The 25,845-nt window shown below is 36.4% G+C and overlaps 2 protein-coding genes across 3 annotated transcripts; one reads left to right on the forward strand and one right to left on the reverse strand.

The window, feature by feature from the left end:
* Positions 1-726: 726 nt before the first annotated feature.
* Positions 727-6,880, reverse strand: ppil6 (peptidylprolyl isomerase (cyclophilin)-like 6). The gene is made up of 8 exons (XM_059357093.1): positions 6,618-6,880; positions 6,383-6,478; positions 4,666-4,854; positions 4,454-4,516; positions 3,576-3,723; positions 1,524-1,583; positions 1,285-1,420; positions 727-1,195 (listed from the first exon to the last, which is right to left on the reverse strand). Exons 1-8 carry the CDS (start codon positions 6,801-6,803, stop codon positions 1,084-1,086), a joined length of 990 nt encoding a protein of 329 aa, XP_059213076.1. The 5' UTR covers positions 6,804-6,880; the 3' UTR covers positions 727-1,083.
* Positions 6,881-6,888: 8 nt separating this feature from the next.
* On the forward strand, positions 6,889-25,736 carry LOC131991625 (flap endonuclease GEN homolog 1). Of its 2 annotated transcripts, XM_059357092.1 has the most exons (14): positions 6,889-7,320; positions 8,894-9,092; positions 9,196-9,372; positions 10,477-10,587; positions 11,593-11,666; positions 11,767-11,852; positions 12,131-12,281; positions 13,632-13,668; positions 13,775-13,855; positions 15,203-15,333; positions 15,427-15,488; positions 17,967-18,116; positions 21,150-22,488; positions 25,614-25,736. In XM_059357092.1, the coding sequence occupies exons 1-13, from the start codon at positions 7,160-7,162 to the stop codon at positions 22,439-22,441; spliced, it is 2,712 nt and encodes a 903-aa protein (XP_059213075.1). In that variant the 5' UTR covers positions 6,889-7,159; the 3' UTR covers positions 22,442-22,488; positions 25,614-25,736. The 2 variants fall into 2 exon arrangements, with proteins under 2 accessions (XP_059213075.1, XP_059213074.1); XM_059357091.1 differs by lacking the exon at positions 25,614-25,736 and having other exon boundaries at positions 21,150-23,555.
* The last annotated feature ends 109 nt before the right edge of the window (positions 25,737-25,845 follow it).

Consider the following 25,845-nt stretch of genomic DNA (forward strand, 5'->3'; position numbering starts at 1 on the left):
CACTAAAAATAACCTCTCACACCAGGGCCTGACTGACTCAAGAGAGGGCCCTGGGGCTCAGATGCACAGCGGCCCCCTGACACCCAATGACCCTCCACAGTAGGCATGTTTCCACCATAGACTGTAATGGACGTAGTCACCGTGACCTCACCCATTGGTTTGTGGCACGTTGGAAGCATCGAGTTCAGCGTTACACTCATTGCCATCTTGTGTCGTTATCTTGTTTCCGATACGGGGAGCAGACCATATTTGGACTGTGGAGGAGCGAGAGGGATCTGATGACATTGACTACACTACAGCCTCTCTACACCTCAACCCGACTGAGAGAAGCTGCTGCTAATTCATGTTAACATTAACTGGAGCATTAACTGGGATGTTAGTTTTGGCTAGTAAAAAACAAAAACAAAATGTATGTTACTGACCTCAGAAAAATGAGCAGCGACTCCTTGGAGTGTCTGTTAGTCCAACCAAACACTGAACAAGACATTTTTACTAAACAAAACGTTCAAATAAACGGTCATGAAGTGAAAATACAGTGTGAAAGGGTCAAATTTATGAGACCAAACTGGTAAACGTTCTTTTTTATATTTATATAACATTATATAACTTTATTGACATGTTGCCATGGATAAGCATTGCTCTGCTTCTCTCCTGATGACGGCTCGCCTTGTTAGTGACCTGTCAATCAAAGGTACTCATCTTGCACTTAGGGGCGTTTACAAAAATGAATTTAATCAAATAAGACTTTTGGGGACTAGCTAGCCACAGCAGTCATATAAAACTGCATTTCACCATTTGTGGGTGGTAATACAGTAATACAGTTAGCAGAGCAAAATGTCTGCCTCAATTTTTGCTTATTAAAGCAACAGTAAGGCGTCTCCATTCTTCGTCCGACAGTTGTCACTCATCATTTTTTTGTGGGATAAACAATGTGGCACAAAATGTATTATAAGTGAGTCATGCACAGTATTAACAAAATGCCAGATTACAAATGCAAACAAAAGTTTTGTAGAAAAGAAGATGCAAGTCATATGTTACATGTATCTTTTGATGACATAAAAAACATTTATTTAAACTGAAAACTTAAAACTTTAACACTCCACAGTTTGTAACTTTGCATTCATACTTGGGTCTTTCGTTGCAAGTCTGAGCTTCTTCTAGTCTCCTGAGGACTTCGACTCCCTCAACCACATGGCTAGAATGGGAAATAAAGACATTAGGCTTGGGTAAAAACTGTATAAGAGATTGTGCAGAAATGGGAAATTAAACAGGTGTGATACAAACCCAAAGGCAACATAGGTCCTGTCCATCCAGGGTGTTGGCTGCAGGGTGATGTAGAACTGGGATCCATTGCTGTGGGGACCCTTATTGGCCATTCCTAGAGTGCCCCGTCTGGTGTGGGACACGGCAAAGCTTTCATCTAAAGGAAAAAGGACACATGTTCAAGTGAACTTCAATTAAATCCATTAATTAAATCCATTAATATAATGCAAAAGGGCATACAAACGTTTGGGGTTTTTTACCTTCAAACGTTGGTCCATAGATTGACTCCCCTCCATTGCCTTTCCTCTCTGGAGAAATATCTGCACAATTAGAAGATAGAGCTACATATCATTACATGTCATTTGGCTGGTGCTTTTGTCCAAAGCGACTTACAATAAGTGCATTCAACCTGAGGGTACAAGACTTAGACCACAGGAAACCAAATAAGTACATAACTTTAAGAGCCAACTGTAACCGCTACAGAAGTGCTATATGCTAAAGAAGAAGAGCATTTAAAAAAAAAAGTTTTTATTAAATTAGGCGACCATGACTTAATCGAGGTATTGTTGGAAGAGGTAGGTCTTCAGACTGCGGCAGAAAATGTCTAGGCTGTCTGAGGTCCTGATGTCGGTGGGGAGCTCGTTCCACCATTTGGGTGCAAGGACAGAAAAAAGTCTGGAGGTGGTTTTAAGGCGAGTTGACCCATGCAGGGTTGGAGTCTCCAGCTGTTTGGCTGATGCAGAGCGGAGAGGACAGGCAGGAGTGTTGTAGGATTTGACCAGATCCTGGATGTAAGCAGGGCCTGAGCCATTTGCAGTGGAGTATCCCAGAGCTAGAGTCTTGAAACGAATCAGCCACTGGTAACCAGTGGAGGGAGCAGAGGAGTGGAGTTGTGTGTGAAGATTTGGGAAGATTAAACACCAATCGAGCAGCTGCATTCTATGAGTCTCAGATGTCGGATGGCTTTGGCAGTCAGACCTGCCATGAGGGAGTTGCAGTAGTCCAGGCATGAGATGACCATTCTCCTGATGTTATGCAGCCAGAATCTGCAGGATCTGGTGGTAATGGTAATGTTTGCAGTGAGGGAAAGTTGGTTGTCGAGAGTCACACCAAGATTTTAGTGGTCTTGGTGGAGGCAACCACTGTGTTCTGGACAGTGATGTGGAGGTCAGTGGTGGGAGAGCCCTTCCCTGGGAGGTAAAGTAGCTCAGTCTTTGAGGTAGTGTGAGCTACTGTGTGACTTAACCACGGTATAAAAACAAATCCACTTCCTCAATCTCACATTATATGGCTGGTGACTTGCAATTTAAACAAGGGTTGGGCTGCAATGAGTAATGTGGACAGGAAGTTAGAGGAGTTCACTGTTTACTTCACTTACTGTAAACAGTCAGATTAGTTAAAAAAGTTATTTCACCTAAATATAATGCAGCCTTTAGGAGCAGAAAAAATAACATTTAAATCCATTATTACCATGATCACAATCACAGATGTTCAAATCACAGTACTAATAATTTATTGATGTACACAGTTGCTCATAAAGTTGGAATACATTTTTTTACCACTTTCCATGAAATGATTGTGACAAAACTTTATGATTCAATCTATCCCAAACATATCACAAAGCAAATGAAACCACAGTGAGCAGAGGATTGTGTCTGAAAACAAAATTATTCCAACTTTATGTGTATTTCCCATCTCTACGAGTACAGTACTTATTTCAGATGTTAGTTCTAAATTATTAAGGCAAAAATGATAATGATGATTATTTTGGTCAATATTGAAATCATGGTTATTTCATATACTCATTGAATTTGGAAAAATAATGCGTCTTTTATTTATCTATTTATTTTTAAACTTTTTTTTGTCTAATTGTCTTTTAGCAGTGGCTTTGTTGAACTTTAACTATAATTTAACTGAAAAATAAATGTGAGAAAATAGATAAATGAATAAAATAAATAATGTTATCTATATATATATGCTGTATATATATATATATATATATATATATATATATATATGCTGTATATATATATATATACAGCAAACATTATTTATTATTTATTTTATTCATTTAGCTATTTTTTCACATTTATTTTTCAGTTAAATTATAGTCAACTAAGCACTTCCACAACCTAAATATACAATAGATAAATAATAAATAAGACAAAAATGTGTAATGTATAATGATGTATATAAAATTAACTGCAGTGATGGATCGGAGATTATGTTTTTCTTTTCTAATAGTGTTGAATTTCAAAATGAAAACCAAGTTAAATATTATGACATTGTAACAGGACTTGTGTGGACCATACCTCCACCTTGCACCCAGCCGTTGGGCACCACACGATGAAACACAGAGCCCCTGTAGCAAAGTGGGAAGCCGCTCTGTGACAGACCTCGCTCCCCTGTGCACAGAGCCTCAAAGTTCTTTGATGTCTTTGGACAAACATCTGAGAACAGCTGAGGACAGGGAGGACAATGTGCTTTGTTCAGATGCTGCTTTTTGGTAAGGGTCATCTAGTTTCTGATATCAGCAATTTCAACAATATCTATTAATGTTATTTCAGATTATGAAGGTAGTATGTGCAAGTAATGTAAAACTACATGATTTTGTGCCTCGCAGTGGTGGAAAAGTATTCAGATCTCTTACTTCAGTAAAAGTACTAATACCACACTGTGAAATGACTCCACTACAAGTAAAAGTCCTGCATTCAAAACTTACTGAAGTAAAAGTACAAAAGTATCACCATTAAAATGTACTTAAAGCATCAAAAGTAAAAGTAGTCGTAATGCAGAATGGCCTCACCCAGATTGATTTATGTATTCCAAATCCAAACATACTTTTGGATTAATATTATTGATGCATTTATGTAAGCAGCATTTGAATTTTCTCAAGGTAGGGCTCATTTAAACTATTTAATATACTATTATGAGGTTTATTGAAAAAAATATCTAATCACTTTGAATTGATCATGTTTTTTATGTTAAATCTTGACGTGAAAAGTAATTAAAGCTGTCAGCTAAATGTAGTGGAGTAAAAAGTACAATATTTGCCTCAAAATGTAGTGGAGTAGAAGTATAAAGTTACATGAAATGGGAATACTCAAATAAAGTACAAGTACCTCAAAATGTACTTAAGTACAGTACTTGGGTAAATGTACTTAGTTACTTTCCACCATTGGTGCCTTACCTCAAACAATAACCTCCCCACTGCTTCTCCTGCCACCTCAATGTCCATGAAGACAAACTGATGCTATAATGAGAAGACAGAGATATGTTTTCTTTTCATTTTGATGTTTTATGGTCAACAAGTACAATAAATATTCATTTAGATGACTGTGAAATGCTTCTTTTCACAAACAGCCTTTATTTGTTTTTTTTGGGACTGTGTTGTTGACTTGCCCCAGTGTTGCGTAGGTGTTTGCTGTAGTGTTGCTCAGTGAGAGCCATATAGAAAGTCTGCGGTCGAGCGAAAGTGTAACTCCACTGATTCTTGGCCCAGTTGGTGAGATCCTTCTCGTTACCAAGGAGCAGGCCGTTCAGAAAACACATCAGGCTGCTGGAGTACTGCCACGCTTCACCACGCAGCTCCTTGAATCACAAGTGTTGAACAACAGATGTGCTGTGATTCAGTCTTTCAGATTACGTCAAACTACATCTGCATTGTGTTGTGTGTGTGTGTTTATCTGTAAAGTAAAGCATCACAACCATCAGCAAGCTGCTGCAGCTTTTACAATGTTGGAAAGAAATTGACTTAATATTGTTTAATGCAGGCCAACGATTTTACTGCTTTAAAGTGGAAAAACATTCAAGGACTGTCCACAAGTCAGTTGATTAAAGAGTTGTCTTGTAACCTGGCAATAGAAAAAATTACTGATCTGACAAAAGGGAAGATCAAGGACTTTTATGAGATCTGGACACCATTTTTACAATGCAGCAATGACTTGTACCGATTATAAGGCTCCTTTATGTTTTTTCCTTCTTTATTATTTTTACTGAGAGTATAATTTTGTTGTGAAAGGTTGGAAGTTTGTGGGTGGGGGTTCATGGGTTTTGAAGTGTTTTGTTATGTACATCGCTTTGGATAAAAGCGTCTGCTAAATGACATTGTAGAATTGTAATTTCCTTTAATTGGTTCTAATTAATAAACATAACTGCTGCTATAATGAGTACACTCACTTGATAATACACCTCACCTCTATTATACACACACACACACACACACACACACACACACACACACACACACACACATTATTACACTTTAGTGCCACTTTCTTTTGCTTGCACTACTAGTTTTGGCATACCACTAGTGGATGTAGTATTTTTTGTTTATGTCCTATATTTATATTTTTATTTTATACTATTTTTTATTTACATATATTTTTTTATTATTCTTTTCTTTTCTTTTCTTTTCTTTTCTTTTCTTTTCTTTTCTTTTCTATTTTATTTTATTTTATTATCTTAATCTGTTTTACTCTGTACTTGTGCTGCTGCAACACCTGAATTTCCCCCATGTGGATCAATGAAGGAATATCTTATCTTATCTTATCTTATAAGTTAGCATTTCACAATAACATTTGCATATTTAAAAATAACATTTTACCAAACATGTAATCTTAAAAACATTTTTTTTAATGTAAGTTATTTTCTTGGTAAGTTTGAGATGATGCCTTTTAGTGAATAGTCGCTGATTAGACTGCAATTTTGCTCTCTGGGTGGTGTACATAAAACCAATTAGGTCTGACCTTATCTAAGATGTCCATCATTAGAAGGAAAGTACCCTGGTTCGTAGCTACAGAAGTTTTTTCTTTTATGAACATTATTATTTTTATTTCTCTATTTTTGCTACACTGGAACAAATTGCTGTTCAATTAGTCATATTTTTTGGATGACAGTGGATGACTACTATTTCAGTTGCACAATTTTATTGGAGTATATAAAAAGGTAAAGCTATTTTATATCTGATCCAAGATGAAAGATTGAGGAAAGATGTCAAGTGTAATCTGAGGATGCATTATTGGAGGGGTTTGATTTATGTATACCAGATGTATGCAAAATGTTTGTCAAAATGTTCAATGAAAAGAAAGTAAAAAATAATAATAATCACACTACTCACCCTTTTCTTCTGACATAGATATGTTTCCCAGTCAAATTCGAGCAGTGGTTTAATTTTTGGATCCTGAAATTTCTCTGGAAACTTCTGTTTTAGTACCTGTCGTACATAATCAAGAGATATAATACTAAGAGATATAATAATTTATACAGTCTATGGATATAACGTTAACGTTCAGGTGAACACATTGATGTAATAAAACTGTAGATTTAAGAAAAAGAAGAAATGTACAGTTTACCTCAGCAATACTTTTGGCTTCATGGAAACCAGGATCTTTAACCAGGCCGACAATTTCTAGATGTATTTTTAAGTCCATGGTTAAAAATAAAAACTCACAAAAAGAAAAATTAAAGTCCTTAGACTGTAAACAAGAGGCTTGTATCCATAGCAACAAGCTTTTCAGTCGCTTTAATATGACGCTCATGCTAAAACGTATGGCCTCGATCAACTTCGTAACTGTTTCCTTTCATTTCACCTTGTTTATTTTTATAACATGGTAGTTTAAATAAAAGAGGCTATTTGTACTACATGTTATGCTTTTTCATTATATAAATATTCAATTTGAATATCGAATTTACTTTATTTTCCACGTCGTGATGATTATTGTAGCAACAAGGAAGCGTAGGTTAAGGATGTTAAACGAATTGGGACGTGGCCCAACGGCGCGACTGTTTGAAAACCCCGGGTCGTTGTTCTTCTGTGTTGTTTAGCATTAGCTTAACTCTTTTCTATACATTTCCGTCTGTTAAAAAGTAGTCGAAAGAGCATTTTAGGCGAAGTATGGGTGTCCACGAATTGTGGTCAATCGTTGAGCCGGTTCGTGAGTCGGTGCCACTGTACAGTTTGAGCGGAAAGACGCTGGCAGTGGACCTGAGTTTGTGGGTCTGCGAGGCCCAGCATGTCCAGGCGATGATGGGCAGAGTTACCAAGCCCCACCTCAGGTAAAACACACGTAGTCCAGTCCAGGTTCAACTGTGTCCCACAAGTTGTTGTAGCAATTTTGGGTTGATACTATTTGCTACACGCATTTCGTCAACCTGTTAAAAATAATCGCCTAACTCATTTTTTCAAGTTTCGCAGGAAACACAAAAAACTTCACCAAAAGTGTAACATATAACATTTATTGATCATTTCAATCAAAAAAGATGTAACAAAGGATTATTTATTATTATTGGCTTAGTAATAACACTGTGTGTAAATTATGTAACTTAAGAGAATAAATGACATAGGCAATTTTTGAACATGCCTGTGTGTCTTAAGCAAGATATGGTAACAATTCATTTTGAAGGTGTCTACATAAGAGTCACACATGCCTGTCAGAAACATGACATGACAAGTATCATGAGCATTAATGTTACTTCAAAGTGTCATTAATGTTCATGACACATCCCATGTCATGTTTATGACATGCTCATGTCACTCTTATGTAGACATCTTCAAAATAAAGTGTTGCCATATCTTGTTAAATCATAGGCCATTATCTTAAAGGGGTAAAATCACATGATCTGATCAACTGAGGATGTAGGCGATTTTACCATAGGTGGCCGGCGTCATGAGGAGATGATTTAGGCAAAAAAAAAAATTTTTGACAAAAAATGACATAGGCGATTATTTAACAATGTGACGATTTGGTGTTCAATAATGAAATTTTATTCATACTGAGAATGGATAAAAATGGTCAGAAAAACCCTCCAGAATATAACATCAATATGCCAAGACCTTTGGAACAACATAGAAGAATCCATGTTGTGATTTGGGTTAAAAAACATTGGTAATTTTGGAGATTTCTGTATTTTCAGCGATCGGATGACAAGCACTTCTGTTCTTCAAACTGCTGAGAAACCCTCTTATTGTCAGTATAGGACAATGCAGGGAAGCTGCACACCCTCTGAATGATCTAGGTCTCTAGTTTATGGTTGTAAAGTTTCATCAGGCTGTGATTATCCTAGAGGTCACAGCAGCTCATTTTATACACTGAGGTCAAGACTCAAGAAATGGCATCACTGCAATGAACTGTCTACTACTGATGACTAACATCATCCTACATGAAGAAACTGGGCTCATTGAATCCACAAGAGGCTCAGCTTTCCAGTGATTCCCAGTTTATGTCATTCAAAGCCTGTTAGGGACCCCAGTATGCACAAATACTCACATACAGTAGGAAGAAATGGCAAATTTGTGCTACATGAGAAAAACTGTTGTTTTTTCTTTAAACTGCGTGTTATCAGCATAAGAGACTTGTTTGAACACAGAGAGCCTATTTTCATTCAGATAGCATGACGTCAGACCGATTTGAAAATCGCCAAAATAGCCTTAAAACTTCCCGACATGGTATACTTCTCTAACATGCTTGGGCTCAATAGATTCCTTAGATATTCTAGTTTTATATGATATCACATCTTTAATATACTAAAATTGAGCTTGCTATGCCCTATGGGGGAAAAAAATTTGGTGTAACGGGTTTTAAACCCTTATCTCTGTGTACAATAACTGGTCATGCTCTGTTGTGTCCAGGAACTTATTTTTCAGAGTGTCATCCCTCACTCTTATGGGAGTAAAGCTTGTCTTTGTGATGGAAGGAGAAGCCCCTAAACTTAAAGCGGAAACTATGAAGAAGAGGACAGAAACACGATTTGGAGGAGTTAAGAAGACTTCTGCCCCGAAGACTAAAACAAACACCAGCAGAGGGCGCTTCAACGCTGTGCTCAGAGAGGTTGGTTGGTCCTCCACTCTCCTGAATCTCTAATCACATTCAGTCATGATAAATTTATGTTGTTTTTGAGCACTCCTGTTTGTCCTCTTCTAACAACCTGCAGTGTGCAGACATGTTGGATTATCTGGGTGTCCCCTGGGTGACAGCTGCCGGGGAGGCTGAGGCCATGTGTGCCTACCTGGACTCACAGGGCCTGGTGGACGGCTGCATCACTAATGATGGAGACGTCTTCTTGTATGGAGCCCAGACTGTCTACAGGAACTTCAACATGAACAGTAAAGTAGGTTTGTCAAACTTCATCTTAGTCATCCACAATGTACCACATCTGGAGAAAGTTGAACCTAAATCACTGGACTGGAGTTTGATTGAATGTGCTCCAGTGTTCATTTGAAAAGGCTTCTTCATTTCAAACTGTTCTGTGAGCAAAGTTTTTAAGGGCAAACTTAAGACTTGTCTTTTTAATTTGGCTTTTACTTGAACCATTTTTAAATATTATTCTACTCGTGCATCTTAGTGTTACAACATCTTCTCTTTTATTTATTTGCTATTATTTATTAGTCTATTTTATATACACATATATATATATATTTTTTTTAATCATGCTCTACTTTTTAGTTATTTATTTATTATTTTCACATTTTTTATCTAGCTTTTTTTTAACTTATTATTATTTACTTTTGTTTTTTGATCTTACCTTACTTTATTTCTATTTATTTTATCTTATTCATTTCTAGCCTGCCTCCAGTGTTTCCTCACTACTCCACGTTGAGATGGAGCTTCCTCAGTTTGTGCTTTTTTTTTTTTTAATGGGATGGTGGATGGAGGGTCAGGGTTGGGGATGGGCGAAGGGCGTTTGCTTGTTTGTATGTTTTTTTTAAATTATTATTATTATTTCCTTTTTTATGTGAAGCACTTTATGTTATATTTCTCTTGTAGGAAAAGTGCTATACAAATGAAGTCTGATTGATTGAAAATTGAAAAGTTACTTAGATCAGACTTGCTCCAGAACACTAAAGTAACACTCGGGCTTGTGTCAAAGCTGTGACTTTTCCAGGCTCCTGGTGAAAAACAATTTTTCTACTGATTTTCAGAAGTGTACTGTATTGTATGTTTTCCCCCTAATTGCCTCGTTAAAAAATCATACATGGATAATAAATAGGGGTGAAATAGTAACACTTCAGTATTGCAGAAGATTTCTGCAACAGATTAACAAAGAAAAAAATAATAATAATTCAAGTATAAATGTAAACATTTGCTGACTATAACAGCAAATGTGAATATATGTCCCTATCTGTGGGTTTAATTCTGTTTTATTAATCTGCTGATGACTTGACTATAATATGATGATAATGTTCATAATATTGTTTCTCACTTTTCCCTGCAGGACCCTCAGGTGGACTGTTACAGGACCTCCAGGGTGCAAACAGAGTTGCATCTCTCCAGAGAGAATCTAGTTGGTCTGGCCGTTTTCCTTGGCTGTGATTATATCCCCAAGGTAGGAAGGTGTAGGGCATCTTAACCTCTTACTGTTCAAAGACCTTTTTGGTCGTTGTGGGCAGTGGATGTTTAGGGGGAGATAGCAGGTCAACAATAAATGCCACATAGAAGTGGTGAACAGCATCTGAAAGATTTGAACCTGAAGATTAATTTGAGATGAGCACTGTGTGTCCAATTGTTCTGGTCAAAAATATCTAATTAAAATGACTTAATGAATTAATTAATTATTTATTGAAGCCTATTATGGTGAATAAAGGGTCATAACATTAGGGTACGCTTTCTAAAGTCCAGTCCATGTTCAACTGTGCTGAATAATGCAATTTTATTCATATCGAGAATGGATAAAATAGTCAGAAAAAACCTCCAGAATATAACATCAATATGCCAAGACTTTTGGAACAACATAGAAGAATCCATGCTGAGATTTGGGTTCAAAACTTTGGTCATTTTGGAGATTTCTGTATTTTCAGTGATTGGAGGACGAGAACTTATTTTCTTCAAACTGCTGAGAAACCCCCTTAAACCCCCTTTTAAGCTATACATCCTCTGAATGCTCTAGGTCTCTAGTTTATGGTTGTAAAGTTTCATCAGGCTGTGATTATCCTAGAGGTCACAGCAGCTCATTTTAAGCACTGAGGTCAAGACTCAAGAAATGTCCTCACTGCAATGAACTGTCTACTACTGATGACTAACATCATCCCACATGAAGAAAACTGGGCTTATTGAATTCAAAAGAGTCTCATCTTTCCAGTGATTCCCAGTTTATGTCATACAAAGCCTTTTAGGGACCTCAGTATGCACAAATATTCGGATACAGTAGGTGGAAATGGCCCGCTACGCTCTCCGGGGGGGGGGGGGGGGGGGGGGGGGGGGGGGGATTCGGTGTATCATTCTGCTGGCCCGCCGGCTGGACATCAGAACAGTATATGTTAACCTGAGATTTGCATCCTCAGTCACATATATGATGACTAATGTTAACTTTACATTGCCATTCTTCCATAAGGGAATACCAGGTGTTGGTAAAGAGCAAGCACTGAGGCTTATCCAGATGCTGAAGGGACAGACACTTCTGCAGAGGTAGGAAACGCATTCTGTGGAAGTATTTTCTCACCATAAAATGATTTTCCTCACATAAAGAATGTTGTGTTTGTGCACTTGTACACTTTGATCACATCAGGTTCGTTCAGTGGAAGGAGGAGGGTGCAGGTGTGTCTGAGGGAGTTGTTAAGAAGGTTCCTCACTGCCACATATGTCGACATCCTGGTGAGTGGTGCCCTGCTTTGAACTCTGACCTTCTAATCCTGATCCTGATAAGAAATTGAGAGTAAAGGGGGGGTTGTCTGTGAGAAGACTCACACGTGGCTGATATAGAGCCTTTTAACTTGTCATGTTAAAACGTACACGTGTGTGAGAAATGGGTCCGAATGAATATGCCCCTTACTTTACACCAAAGTTATGGGTGATAGATTTTAAAGTTGTTCTTTTCCTACTTTTTGTGTTTAATGAAATATTAATTCTGATTCGTCTCCTCTGTTTCTCAGGCTCAGCAAAGACACATGAGCGTGGCGGCTGTGTGCTCTGCGACAGTAAGCGTTTCTGTCAACCTCAGGACTTTGACTACCAGTGTCCCTGTGACTGGCACCGCTATGAACAAACCCGGCAGGCCGTGTCCTTTGAGGCAAATATCAGAAAGTAAGTGACTTTCTATAGAAAAATAAATCAACAAAAATAGTAAATGAAGGAGAGCAGACAGTATCATTACACATACAACTCGCTTTTTCAACAGCTTCTTCCCTGCCACAGTCAGACTGATGGCAAAACAAAACTACTGCATATGTGAATGTGTACAACACTTCCTCACCTCACTGTACTTGTGCAATATGCAACTATTATTATCTCTCTCTGCACCCACCACAGAACTAGTGTATTTATTAATATGTATTACTGAGTCTGCACATACCACACCTTCTGTACTGTGCATCCATATTTTATATATTTATATTTTTCTTATTAGACTGCCTTATTCCATAATGTTGTATATATTGTCCATATTTTAGATAGATAGATAGATAGATAGATAGATAGATAGATAGATAGATCGATCTCCAATATATAAAATACAAACATGACACACATAAAAACATACAATCTCTGAATAAACATAAATACACATAAGTAATTAATAAATACACTAACAATACACTATACACCAATAAAAACATACAGCTACAAGCAATTGTGCAAATGGGCAGAAACCAGCAGCAGGTGAACACATTTAAATACTGAGGCCTTCCTTATTTGGCGTTCAGTGCCTGTTAGTACAGGGAATAAAAGACCTCTTATATGTGTTCCGGCTCGCCATCGGGGCCCTGAGTCGACGGCCAGACGGGAGCAACTCAAAGTCAGAGTTCGGTGGATGTGAAGAATCTACAAATATCTGTTAGCCTTCCTAAGCACTGTTAGATATGTCATCAAGGTCTCTTTCCCTGCAGTCTGAACAATTGTGGAAAGTTTGTTCTTGTCCTTCACACCCAAATCACCAAACCAAGCAGTTATATCAAACTGTAGAAATGCTTTCAACCAGTCCCTTGTAAGCCATCTCAAGAATTTGTTTACACCAAAGCTTCTCAGCTTCCTGATTAAAAACAGTTGCTGGTTTGCTTGATAATGCTACTCAAGCACTAAAATTAAGTTTATTAATTGATTAGTTAATTGTCAGAAAGATAATAAGCCTGACATTTTTTGTTATTTTCCTATTAAATGACAATAAAAGGAAGAATGACAACAAGATGCATGCAAAAGGTGCAGATAAATGACAATATGGGAGGAAGAAGAGGGATAGAAATAACATGTTCATGTCAAGAAAAGATAAGACATCATGAATTAAATGTGATGAAATGTTTTTCAAAAATGTTCTCAGGATAACGAGCGTTAATAATATTGGTCAGACAAAACAAGACTTAACGATACAAATATTGGCTTTTGAACTCGTAATGGGTGAAATCATTTTAAACGATTGTTTGTATTTTATTTATTTTTCAGGAAAACACTGGCGAATCAACAGTTCCCCTTCACAGAGGTACAGCTGTTTACATCTTCTATTATTTATGTGTTATAGCTTTGATAACAAGTATACTAATCCAAAGTATATGTTTGCTTTTTAATACTTAAATTGCATTTTGCAGATCATTCATGAGTTCCTGATTTCAAAGGACAAGCATGTGTCACATTTCAAGAGGAGACAGCCAAATATACTGTTGATGCAGGTAATGGGTTGGTTTTAATTACTTGTTCAGTTAGTTTATCTCTATTGCTGGGCTTACACCAAAACATTCTCACAGTCCCAGACTAAAAACTGAAAGCCTTTAGTAAATCTAGGAGTTTTACTGGAGTCACGGCGCGCTCTCGTCATCTCCATCGTTAAGTTTATGGTAGTAATCTGCACTGTTTCATATCAGTCTCTTCCTTTCCCTAGTAACAGTGACGTAACATAATCAACAACCAATAGATGAGCGGGAGAAAGGGTCCCGGTTCCAGACCGGGCAGTAAAACCACTTCAACAGGAAAAAGTCACATCACAATAATGCTAGTAAGCTCAGTCCGAAATAAAAACATAGTGATGTCATATATTTACGGCCACAAGTGGGATTTTTTGGGGTGCTGTTTCTTAGTAAAGAGAACAGTAAGGAGACCCAGTAAAAATGTATAAATAAATGTATACATAAATAAGTAATAAATAATCAATGATTAATGTATGATTAACTAAATGAAAGTTGATAGAGCTGATAATTATAATTATTCAATTAAACAAATTATAATTAAATAGGACATAAATTAATATCATGAATTCATTTCTAAATGTTCCTTTCCTTTATTCTTCCTTATATCTATTTTTACGGTAAAATAGTCAACTTTTCATGTCAGAACGTCAGAAACGCTTTTTCAGCTGTGTGAGGGGGTATTTTGTGGCGTCTTCTCCTCTTCTTTTTGTTGTTGTTTTTGTCAACACAAACCACTGCACACACTAGAGCAGCTGTAGCCAAATGCTGCTTCTCCTCCAGTTTGTAAGTTTTTACTAAGAGCATGATGAGGAAAAAAATTGCATGGTAGGTAAAAAATGCTAAAAGAATCTAGTTGTAGTCTTGTAAATATTTACCCTGCAAGATTCACAGTCTGTCTAAAAACTCAGTGTGAGACTAGGCTGGGACTGAAAATTCTAAACACTTGTCTTTAGATGTGAGCAGGTGTGAGCTGATTTTCCAGGAGTCTTTTCCAAATCTTTTCAAAGTCTTCTGATGTATAGGTAGCGTTCGTTAATATTCTTAACTTAGTTGCATAAAGCACTTTTAAAAATGCTTTACATGTTCACCTGAACAGCACAACAATACCCAGAAAAATAATCTAAACAAAAACAACAAAAAATACAATAAATGGTAATAGAAAAAATACAAGGCAGTGGCATAATATGTGCACAAATCTAAAGCAGAGAAAAACATTTTATGATACATTTAAAGGTGATAAAACACTAATATATTAAAGCCACAAAGAGCATTAAAAAGTCATTGAAAATATGTCATTAAAGGGCGAACGTTAAACGTGTGTGTGTTTTGCAGAAATTTGCCTATGACAAGATGGAGTGGCCGAAGCACTACACCAGCGAGAAGGTTTTAGTCTTGATGACATACGCAGAGTTGATGAACAGAAAATATGGAAGAGAAATGTCCTCCCAAATCAAACCTCGCAGGTATTCTTCAAGTTTCACCTAAAATAGTAATGTTTAATAAAAGGTTATTTTAATTCATGCATAACGAACAAAACCTTCTTTTTCCCACAAAAGAATATTGAAACCAAGGGTCAGGAATTCGGTCGCTTGCTTCGAGATCATCTGGAGCACACCAGGTCAGTAAAAAATCTCACTAACATTCTTTTTCTCATAATCAAATCAATCAAATCAAAATTACTTTATTTATCCCCGAGGGTAAATTCAGTTAGTCTGGTAGAATCTCTGTTATAATGAGACAGCCTGATGGCTGTAGGAGCGAAGGATCTCTTGAATCTCTCCGTCCTGCAGCGGAGAGAGAGGAGCCGTCTACTGCTGTTTTTTGGTCCATAAAGGTTTTGTGTAGCGGTATTTTCAAGATGGCCTTGAACATCTTGACAGTGCATCTCTCCACCACCTCCTCTAGTGTGTCCAACCTAGCTCCAACCACAGAACCAGCTCTTTAGACCAGTCTGTCCAACCGCCTTCATCTCTGTGTCTGATGCTGCCTCACCAGCAGACTGCAGCATAAAACAACACACTACCACCACAGACTGATAAAACATCTGCAGCATCTTACTACAGATGTCCAGAGATCTGAGCTTTCTTAAGAAAAAGAGTCCCTTTTTGTGGAGAGCGTCTGTGTTTAGGGACCAGTCCGACTTATTATCCAGGTATACACCTAGATACTTATAACTTGGCACCACCTCAATGTCCACCCCACAGGTATTCACTGGCTGAAGAGGGGGCTTGAGCCTGCGGAAATCTATGATCATTTCCTTAGTCTTTGAGGTTTTCAGTAGGAGATAGTTCTTGTGACTCCAGTCACTGAAGACTTTTATCAGATCTCTATATTCAGATTCCTGTCCATTCCTGATACACGCCACAATAGCAGTGTTGTCTGAGTACTTCTGGATGTGGCAGGACTCAGAGTTGTATTTGAAGTCCGCTGTGTACAGCGTGAACAGGAATGGAGCCAGAACACTCCCTTGTGGAGCCCCTGTGCTGTTCATTAATGTCCCAGAAACACAGTTCCCCAACCTGACATACTGTAACCTTCCTGTCAGGTAATCTGTGATCCAGGAGATAATGGAAAGATCCACTCCCATCTCTGTGAGCTTGTTTTTAAGTATGTTGGGTTGGATGGTGAATAGAAGGTCAGGAAAAAAAGCGATATTTAGGTAAACACCTACCGGGTTGAGTGAACATGACTGCTGTGTTAAGTGGAGGTCGGGGTGCGGGGTGCTCGTCACCGGGTTGTCTGTTAGTGACTTGCTGTGAGGTGGGTTCAGAGGTGACAGATCAGTCACAACAGCCACTAGGTGCCAAACTGGCTTCCTCCTCAGGCTGAGAAATTTGTCATATCAAAGTCCACTTCACTAACAAGCCCAACTGACATGACCCGCCTGAGAAACTCTCAATCAACTAATACATGAGGGGTTTCTTCATTGTCATTTAAATTATATATTTTTATATAACTAAATGATTGATACAGTATGGATACACATGAGAAAATACCATAAATGACAAAAAAAGTAACAATACCTGAAATCATTCATTCCAAATGTATCGTTTTTATAATGATCTATATATATATATATATATATATATATGTGTGTGTGTGTGTGTGTATGTATGTATATATATATATATATAAACCAAAGCAGACTGCAGTAACTACACTAACTCACTCACGTATTTCTTCATTGTGTTGTGTTGAATAGTAATAGTTAATAGAAATTATAAGTTTATTTGATAGGGAAATTATTATCTAGATAGTGATCAAGTAAAAAAAGTGTGATAAAATGATATTTAGACTAAAATATAAGATTACTTTTTGATATTAAGTCTAAAATACACAAATCTTTGAATAGAGTTGTTACACTTTTAAATACACAAAAAAAAATTTTTTAAAGTGTTTATTCACTGAAAACAAAATATAAAAGCTGAAAGAAGACAACAACATTGTAGTTACTGCGTTCTGTTTATGCATTACTATAGAACCTTTTACAACAAAACCAGAGTGCAGTAACTACATTTTTGGGGTCAAAGGTCAAATAAATGATTTTTTAGCATAAAGTCATCGTCAATACATATAGAAATAGGTGTCATATCACTTACCCATATATAACCCATTTGGCTGGCCAGTTAAAAAACTGCAGTTAGGCTTTGTAGGGCAGAATAGTCGGAGTGAAAAATCATGAAAACCGTTGATATTGTGTTAATTAAATGTTTCCCACATTAAATAGTTGTGTGTGTGTGTGTGTGTGTGTGTGTGTGTGTATATATATATATATATATATATATATATATATATATATATATATATGTTTAAGACATTTTGATGACTTCAATTTGGGCTTTTGGAAATTTTGTTGCAATTTCTTTTTCATTATTAGCTTTCTGATGTTTAATAGACCAAACAACTAATCTTAAATATAATATGCAGACTATTTGATTAAAAAATGGTAGTTGCAGCCTTGATGAAAAGTATTACAGTAGTAATTCTCCTTTTTCTTTTTGTCAGCAAATAACCACTTTTTATATAATGTAAACAAAAGACTTACTGAGACTTACTGAAACTGAATTTGGAGCTGACCTTGATGTTTTTTCTGCAGAGCATTACGTGTTTCCTGAGGATCGGCCTGCAGAGGATCAACATGAGGTGAGGACGGTGGAGGAAGAGTCTCTCGTCCGTATGGCTTTCCCAGAGCTGGTGGAGAGCTACCTGAGAGACAAAACTCTGGCCGAAGAGAAGAAGACCAAGAGTAAGACAATCATTCAGAATGTTCAGTTAGGGCTGGGCGATATGGACCAAAAGTCCTATCCCGATATATTTAGGCTGAATATCGATATACCGATATTTTTATCGCAAAGTGAGAGCAAATGTTCAGTCAAAGTGAAATATGACATGTCATAATTAGTTTTATTGAAACCGTTTTTTAAATCAACATAAATACTGTATAACAACATGAGTACCTTTTTTTTTTTTTTTAAATCAAAGCTCACAAGAAGTGCACATTTAAATAAAAATATCTTAAATAAATATAGCCTATGGAATAAAATAGGCCAGTATTTTTCTGAAATAAATATATTTATATGAGAAAAGAATAAAGAACATTACAAAAGAACTAAATATGACAAACCCATGTAAGGGCAGCATTTATATATAAAGGAAGAAAAAAAAAAGAACTATATCGATAAATACTTTATATATCGATATATCACCCACCCATATCCCAGTATATATGAATAGTCATGACAATGATTAGTTCTCATATAGTGCTAAAACTAAACTAACTATGTACATTTACTTAAGAACTGTACTTCAGTGAAAATTTCAGGTACTTTAGCTGATATCAAGATATTTTCCATGGTTTTCTTGATCATGATTTTGGTTATTGTTATGTTAATGTTTCCATGACTGTAGATGTAAAAATTACCAAAAAAGAAACAAAATGACAAAAAAAAGATGTAAAAATGACTAAAAAAGACACAAAATGACAAAAAATAGATGCAGAAATGACCAAAAAAAAGGACATAAAATTATTGAAATACAAACAAATTGACTAAAGTAGATGTAAAAATGACTAAAAAATACACAAAAGGACCAAAAATAGATGTAAAAATTACTAAAAAAATACACAAAATGATTAAAAAAATAGATGCAAAAATTACACAAAATTAACCAAATAGAAACAAATTGACTAAAATAGATGTAAAAATGACCAAAAAAACCCACACAAAATGACACAAAAAAAATACAGTAATGGAAAAAAAGTATTAAACCACCCCTGTTTTCTTTAGTTTCTTGTTCATTATAATGCCTGGTACAACTAAATGTACATTTGTTTGGACAAATCTAATGATTACAACAAAAATAGCTAATTTAAGAGCTGATATCTAGACATTTTCCATGGTTTTATTGATAATGATTTTGGTTATTATCAAGAAAACCTTTAGCTGTAACAGAAATTACAATGAACAAGAAATTGAAGAAAAGGGTGGTCTAATATTTTTTCCCATGACTGTATATGTATAACTGGTCAGAATGGTCACAGCTTCTATGGTCAGGTTGGATGGTCAGCATATCAATATCTAACTCAAATGTTCAGTGTAGACACAAAGTCTGTTCCTAAAATCAATCATACTATAAGTATCAAGTTTGCTGAGTTTCCAGATGCATGCTGTGGAGAAATACAAACAAATACATACTAACAACATATAAGTACAATAATATTTTTCTGTGAAGATTTTTGTAAAATGAGCCAGTTAATGAAGCTATATTTAGGAGCCCTCCCACAGACTTGACAAGCTCCGAGACTTCCCACACTGTGCTGACAAGAGCGTCCTGATCAAAGGCACCTGGAGCGTTGACTTGTTTTTCAAGGCTGTCTATTGCAGCAGCTCTGACACCTGAAAATGTAGAGTTTGGCAGCTCGACTGGTTCACACCGAAGGCTTTGATGCAGCCGAGAGGTGTCAGGCTTCGCTGTCACTTTATGCAGGTTGTACTTTTTGCTCCCCCTCTGCTCAGACCTGCTGCAGAGCTTCACTTCCTAATGTGTAGGAAAACCAGCCGCCGCATCCACACTTGTTACATTTTCTTTTTAAAACGCATAACTTTTGCCACGTTAGGGCTGCTTGACTGCTGTTAAAATCATTATCACAATTGTTTTGGTCGGTAATGAGATCCCAATTATGTAACATGATTACTCATTGACTTTGGAAACGTCATGTTTTATTGAAATAAAAATAAAAACTCTCGGTTTAACAGGGATTTCGTTGAACTTTGATATATTTTTTTAAATACAAATAAAAATAAATGGGAAAAATCTGATTTGATTTTGAAATAAATAGATTATATGATATATAAAAAATAAACATTTAAATAAATACTATTTAAAAATGGTTTTCTTGATAATTATTTTGGTTATTATCAATAAAACCATGGAAAATGTCTAAATATCAGCTCTTAAATTAAATTTAAATTTTTGTTGTTATCATTATATTTGCCCAAACAAATGTACCAGGCATGAAAATTAACAAGAAACTGAAAAAACAAGAGTGGTCTAATCATTTTTTCCATGACTGAAGTGCTGAAACACTTGTTTGAAAGTTATATAAAATGAGAAGTATTGGTGTGGATCAGTGGTGGAATGTAACTAAGTACATTTACTTAAGTTAAATTTTGATTGTTTGTACTTTACTTGAGTATTTCCATTTTATGTAACTTTATACTTCTACTTCACTACATTTTAAGGTAAATATTGTACTTTTTACTCCACTACATTTAGCTGACAGCTTTAGTTACTTCAAAATCCTGATAAATTTAAAGTGATAAGATGTTTTTTTAAATTAAACCTCATAACAGTATATTAAGTAGTTAAAATGAGCCCTGGCTTGATGAAATGAAATGCTGCCTACATAAATGCATCATAATATTAATCCAGTAATATATTTGGAATATATCAAACAATCCAAGTGGGTCCATTCTGCATAACGAGTACATTTACTTTTAATACTTTAAGTACATTTTGATGCTGATACTTTTGTACTTTTACTTCAATAAGTTTTGAATCCAGGACTTTTACTTGTAGTGGAGTAATCTCACAATGTAGTATCAATACTTTTACTTAAGTAAAGGATCTGAATACTTCTTCCACCACTGGTGTGGATGCAACCTGAAAGAGCTTCACAGTCAAGAGTGAATGTGTTCACAGTAGCCATAAAGTCATTGGAAATTTGTTTGAAATTGTTTTGTTTTTAATCGCTGACATCTGTTCTCAATCTTCTTTACAGAGAAAAAGCCAAAGAGTAAAAAGGAGAAGCCGTCCGATGTCTCTGATGGCATTTCAGACCTCTTGGCTCAGATGACTCTTCAGAGTTCCTCCAGCAATCAACCACAAACGCTGCCCGCTACCATTTCAAACACAGAAGAACCAGAAGTGGTGCTTTTGGACACTCCAGTAAGCCATAAACAGCAACGGAAGTCAAAAGAGGACCACAGCAGTGTGGGCGATTGCCCCAAAACTCCTCTGTCTCACACAGAATCAGAAGCTGCTGCTGCTTCACCGTCCGTCTCTGTTGTTATTGACGCTCTCCACCTGAGCGATATCGACTGGGAAGCTTTGTCCTTCACGTCCTCTCCAACGCCGCAATCAGCTGCTGAGCCCAAAGTGAGCAAAACCACAGAGAGGGATGTCAGGACGATGGAGGGAGAAAACACCAAGCAGAAAACCTCACGTGACGTCACAGCAGCTGACTCCAGATCTGCTCCAGAGTTGTGCTACACTGAGTGTCCTCTCAGGGACAGGCTGCTCATGAGGAACGCTGCCAAAGCTGTGAACCAGAAGGAAATGCACAATGACGTGGTCTCAAAACATGTAAACTATGAGCTGGCCCCTCTCAAACACATTCCTTCTCATAACTCAAAACCAGACGGACAGATCCCCAGTAAGTGTGGTAGTGATGGTAAACTGGCAGAAAAAGAATCTGCTGTCAACAAAGAAGAACCACTCACTTATAAAAAGCAGTGTGCAGCAAGTAAAGCAGAAACTTTCAGCTCAAAACAGCCGCTGAGACCTGCAGCTAAAAGTAAGACAAAGGACAAATGCAATGGCTCCCAAAAGCCTCCTCAGAAATATAAATTTGTCCGAAAAGCCGTTTCGTCACTGGCTGTCCCGCCACAGAGGTGCCACTCAGACCCCGGTCACAGTGGCGGGGACAGGAAGGAGCCGCAGGCCGGCAAGAAGAGCGTGTGTATGAGTGTGTGTACATCCAGTGAGGACAGTGATGCAGAGAACCGGCAGTCTGGACCTCAAAGAAAAGCAAAGAACAAGATCAAGGACCTCTCAGAGCTCCCCCTGAAACCTAAAACAACAGTGAAAACAGCTCCTATCGATCAGTATTTACGACCAACATGTCGGAGCGACGGAGCAGATATTGAGACAAACGATGTCTCAGCAACTCATGTGGTTGATGATGTGTTCCCTCAGACTCCAGCATCACCTGCCGCTGTGTTGGACAGCGATGATTCAGTTAACTGCAGTCCGCTGCCACTGGCAGAGAGACTGAGACTGAAGTTCCTCTAGTGAGCAGCACCATCACAGGAAGATGGACAACAGCATGTAAGATACAGGTGCGTCTCAATAAATTTAGAATATGATGAAAAGTCCATTTCCAGTAGTTCAAGTCAAACTGCCCCAACCAAGTATTGAGTCATATAGATGGACATGCTTTTCAGAGGGTAACATTTCCATATTAAACATACTTTTTAAAATTGGTCTTTTGTAATATTCACATTTTTTTGAAAACACTGATTTCAGGTCTTCATTAAATGTAAGCCATCAGCATTATAATTAGAAGAAATTAAATAAATTAAGACATGAAATGTTTCATTCTGTGTGTAATGGATTTATATAATGTGTTATTTCCATTTTTTTAATTGACATTGATTACTGACATAAATAAACTTTCCTATGATATTCTAATTGATTGAGATGCACCTGTATAATGCTGAATGTGAACATTTCTTCTTTTTTCCACACAGAGGTCATAAAGTTTGGGGAAAAAGGGTTTATTTTGATTATTTTAAGGTTAGGAATATGCTTGAATACTTGATTTTACTCTGGAAATTAGCAAACATTTAATAATCATGATCAAAATATACAATCAAAGTTAAAAATAAACAAAGTTTCAATATACATTGAATGATGTTACGGATTCTTTAAACTTTATTTTTCACAATTGCATTTATAGTAATAATTCAGATGTGAATTGCAGCTTTTATGATTTATAAAAGTGGGGATTATTGATTTTAGGGACCTTGAAAATGCTTGAAAAGTGCTTGAATTTCACTCTTAAAAAGCTAAATGAACTAGATTTTCAACAAACACGATCAATTCATACAAAAACAATGTAAATACATGTTTTAAATACACACTATTAACAGTAACTACATAAACTTTAGGTAAATTATATTAGCTACAGTTAGATAAATTTCAGTTTATTTGATTTGATGACATAAATGGTACTTTCTGGGTTTATGTTAGAATAACTTGACTCAACTGGATGGAAATTTAATACGACATTAAAATTAGTAAACTTGAGAAAATGGACCAAAACTTACTTTGACCCTCCTGTGGTCCTGGGCTCCTTTTTGGCCAAAATGTATATTTGCACATATTGTCCATTATGCATATAAATCCACATGCACACATTCACAAACGCACACACAGGCACACAGTCATAGACACACACACACACACACACACACACACACACACACACACACTCAGATAAACACACTCACAGGTACATATCTTCTCACAAGGATGCACAAACACACACTCACAAGCATACATGCATGCACACATAGTCAAACTTGAAAATTAGGCCTTATTTTGAATATTTGACTAAAACTAATTGTTAATATTTTTTCTATATGTCCTAAAACCAGTCTAATGTCCTTTTTGACCCATGAGGACCATGGGTGTGATTCTTTTTTTTTTTTTTTTTGCTGCCATCCAAAAATGAACAATGCTTTCAAATCATAAGTTTCACTAAAAGTTGACATAACCTACTCTGTGCATTCCCATCAAGAAATTATTATTTCACTATAATTATTGAAAAAAATATTCAGGTTTTATTACCTTTTTTCCTCTTGAAATTAGGCCTTATTTTGTATATTTGACTAAATTTGACCATAAATAAATAATAAAAAATATGAAAATGATATATCAATTTGTTGGTCATGAGTTGACTTAAAAGGTGAAAAAAAAGTTTTTAATATTTTTTTCGACATGTCCTAAAACCAGTCTAATGTCTTGGGGTCCTTTTTGACCCCTGAGGACCATGGGTGCATAGTCGGCGGAGGATTAACAAGGCTAAGTGTTGTGAGAATGAAAAGCTGCAGTTAATTTTTACAATAAAAACATTTTTTTCCTGAATGCTCAGTGTGCCTCCTCTTCCCCTGATCCTGAAGGAAACAGTTTATGTAAATGAGAGGAAAAGGTTGTGGATTAGCACAGTTTCCAGCATGTAATACCATTTAATAGCACCACATGTGCTTTTCTTCTCCTGCTGCTGTTTGACAAGCTACATGTCACCACAGAGAGGGAGAGAGAGGAGGCTCTGCAGCTGAGGGGGACGCAGAGGACGCTGAGCCGTTGGTTTTACAACCTGCCAGTGTTGGTCCCCTTGATCATGAGTGAGGCCTTACACACCTTTTCAGACATGAAAGGTCTGGCAGGAGCTTGGTGACAGCTGCATCCTCTGCCCAAATAACAACTCCGTCCTCCTACTACTGGGTCTTAAATCTTGTTTTTCCCAAAGCAAATATGGAAAATCCATAGAGCTGCAAAGATTTATTGATCAGTTGTGCCCTACAAAGCCTAACTGCAGTAACTATTCAAAGGGTAAAACTGAGAAAAACTGCTTTAAAGTTTTTTAACTTTTTTTTTTTTTTTTTTACTGGCCAGCCAAATGGGTTATAGGTAGGTAAGTGATATGTCACTTATGACCTACATGTATTGATGATGTCATTTTTATGCTAAAAAATATCATGATAATTTATTTGACCTTTGTCCCCAGACATAAAGGACTTCATTTTTAAAGGACTCAATTTTGACCAAAAATGTAGTAACTGCAGTGAGGCTTGATAGGGCAGTGTTGTCAACGATTGAATTACTGCATACAGGATTTAACGGTTTGAGCAATTATTTAAGAAAAAAAAGTAAAATTCTATGATTACAGCTTCTTAAATGTGAATATTTCAATTTCTTTGCTCCTTTATGACAGTAAACTCAATATTTTTGAGTTGTGGATAAAGAGAACACATTTCAGGACCTCAAATTGGGCTTATCGGTTAATTAATAAAATCATTAGTTGGTTGAAGCCCTAAAAGTCTTAACCGTTTGTCAGTATAATTCAGCTTGTTTTCCAGTGTAAATTAACTTGTCTCCCGTGTGTGTGATTTCTTGTAAAGCATATTTACACTTGATTGAAACAGGAAAACTGCATTTTAAAAAAAGTTGCAAAATATGGATCCATTTAAAGGTAAAATGGGATTTAAGATCCAGTAAAATAAACATTATTATTAAATTATTTGGCCTGTATTATACCATTTTACAGACAGGACAGTGATTATTGCTCCTTATGAACCATTTAGATGCTTTGATATATTTCTAAACCATTTTTTCCCCTGTAAAGTTCAAAAATAGCACTGACTTATGTTTTTTTTTTTTTTTACTATATAACTTCCAGACTGAAGACACACGTAGGCCTGGCTTGCCAGAGAGGTGTGAAGATCTCAGGTGAAACAGCATCCTCTCATTCCTTCATTAGACAGATCACATCAAACTGATAATTGTCGTCGTGCAGACTTTAAAGAGTAATTCCCCACAAAAGGAATCTAATTATTTTTCTTTCTATCACATTATCCGTCTATTTAGCCTTATTCACACCCGAGTGATAACGAACGACGTCCTTCGGGAAG

Source organism: Centropristis striata, chromosome 18 (genome assembly GCF_030273125.1).
Source record: "Centropristis striata isolate RG_2023a ecotype Rhode Island chromosome 18, C.striata_1.0, whole genome shotgun sequence".
NCBI lineage: Eukaryota > Metazoa > Chordata > Actinopteri > Perciformes > Serranidae > Centropristis > Centropristis striata.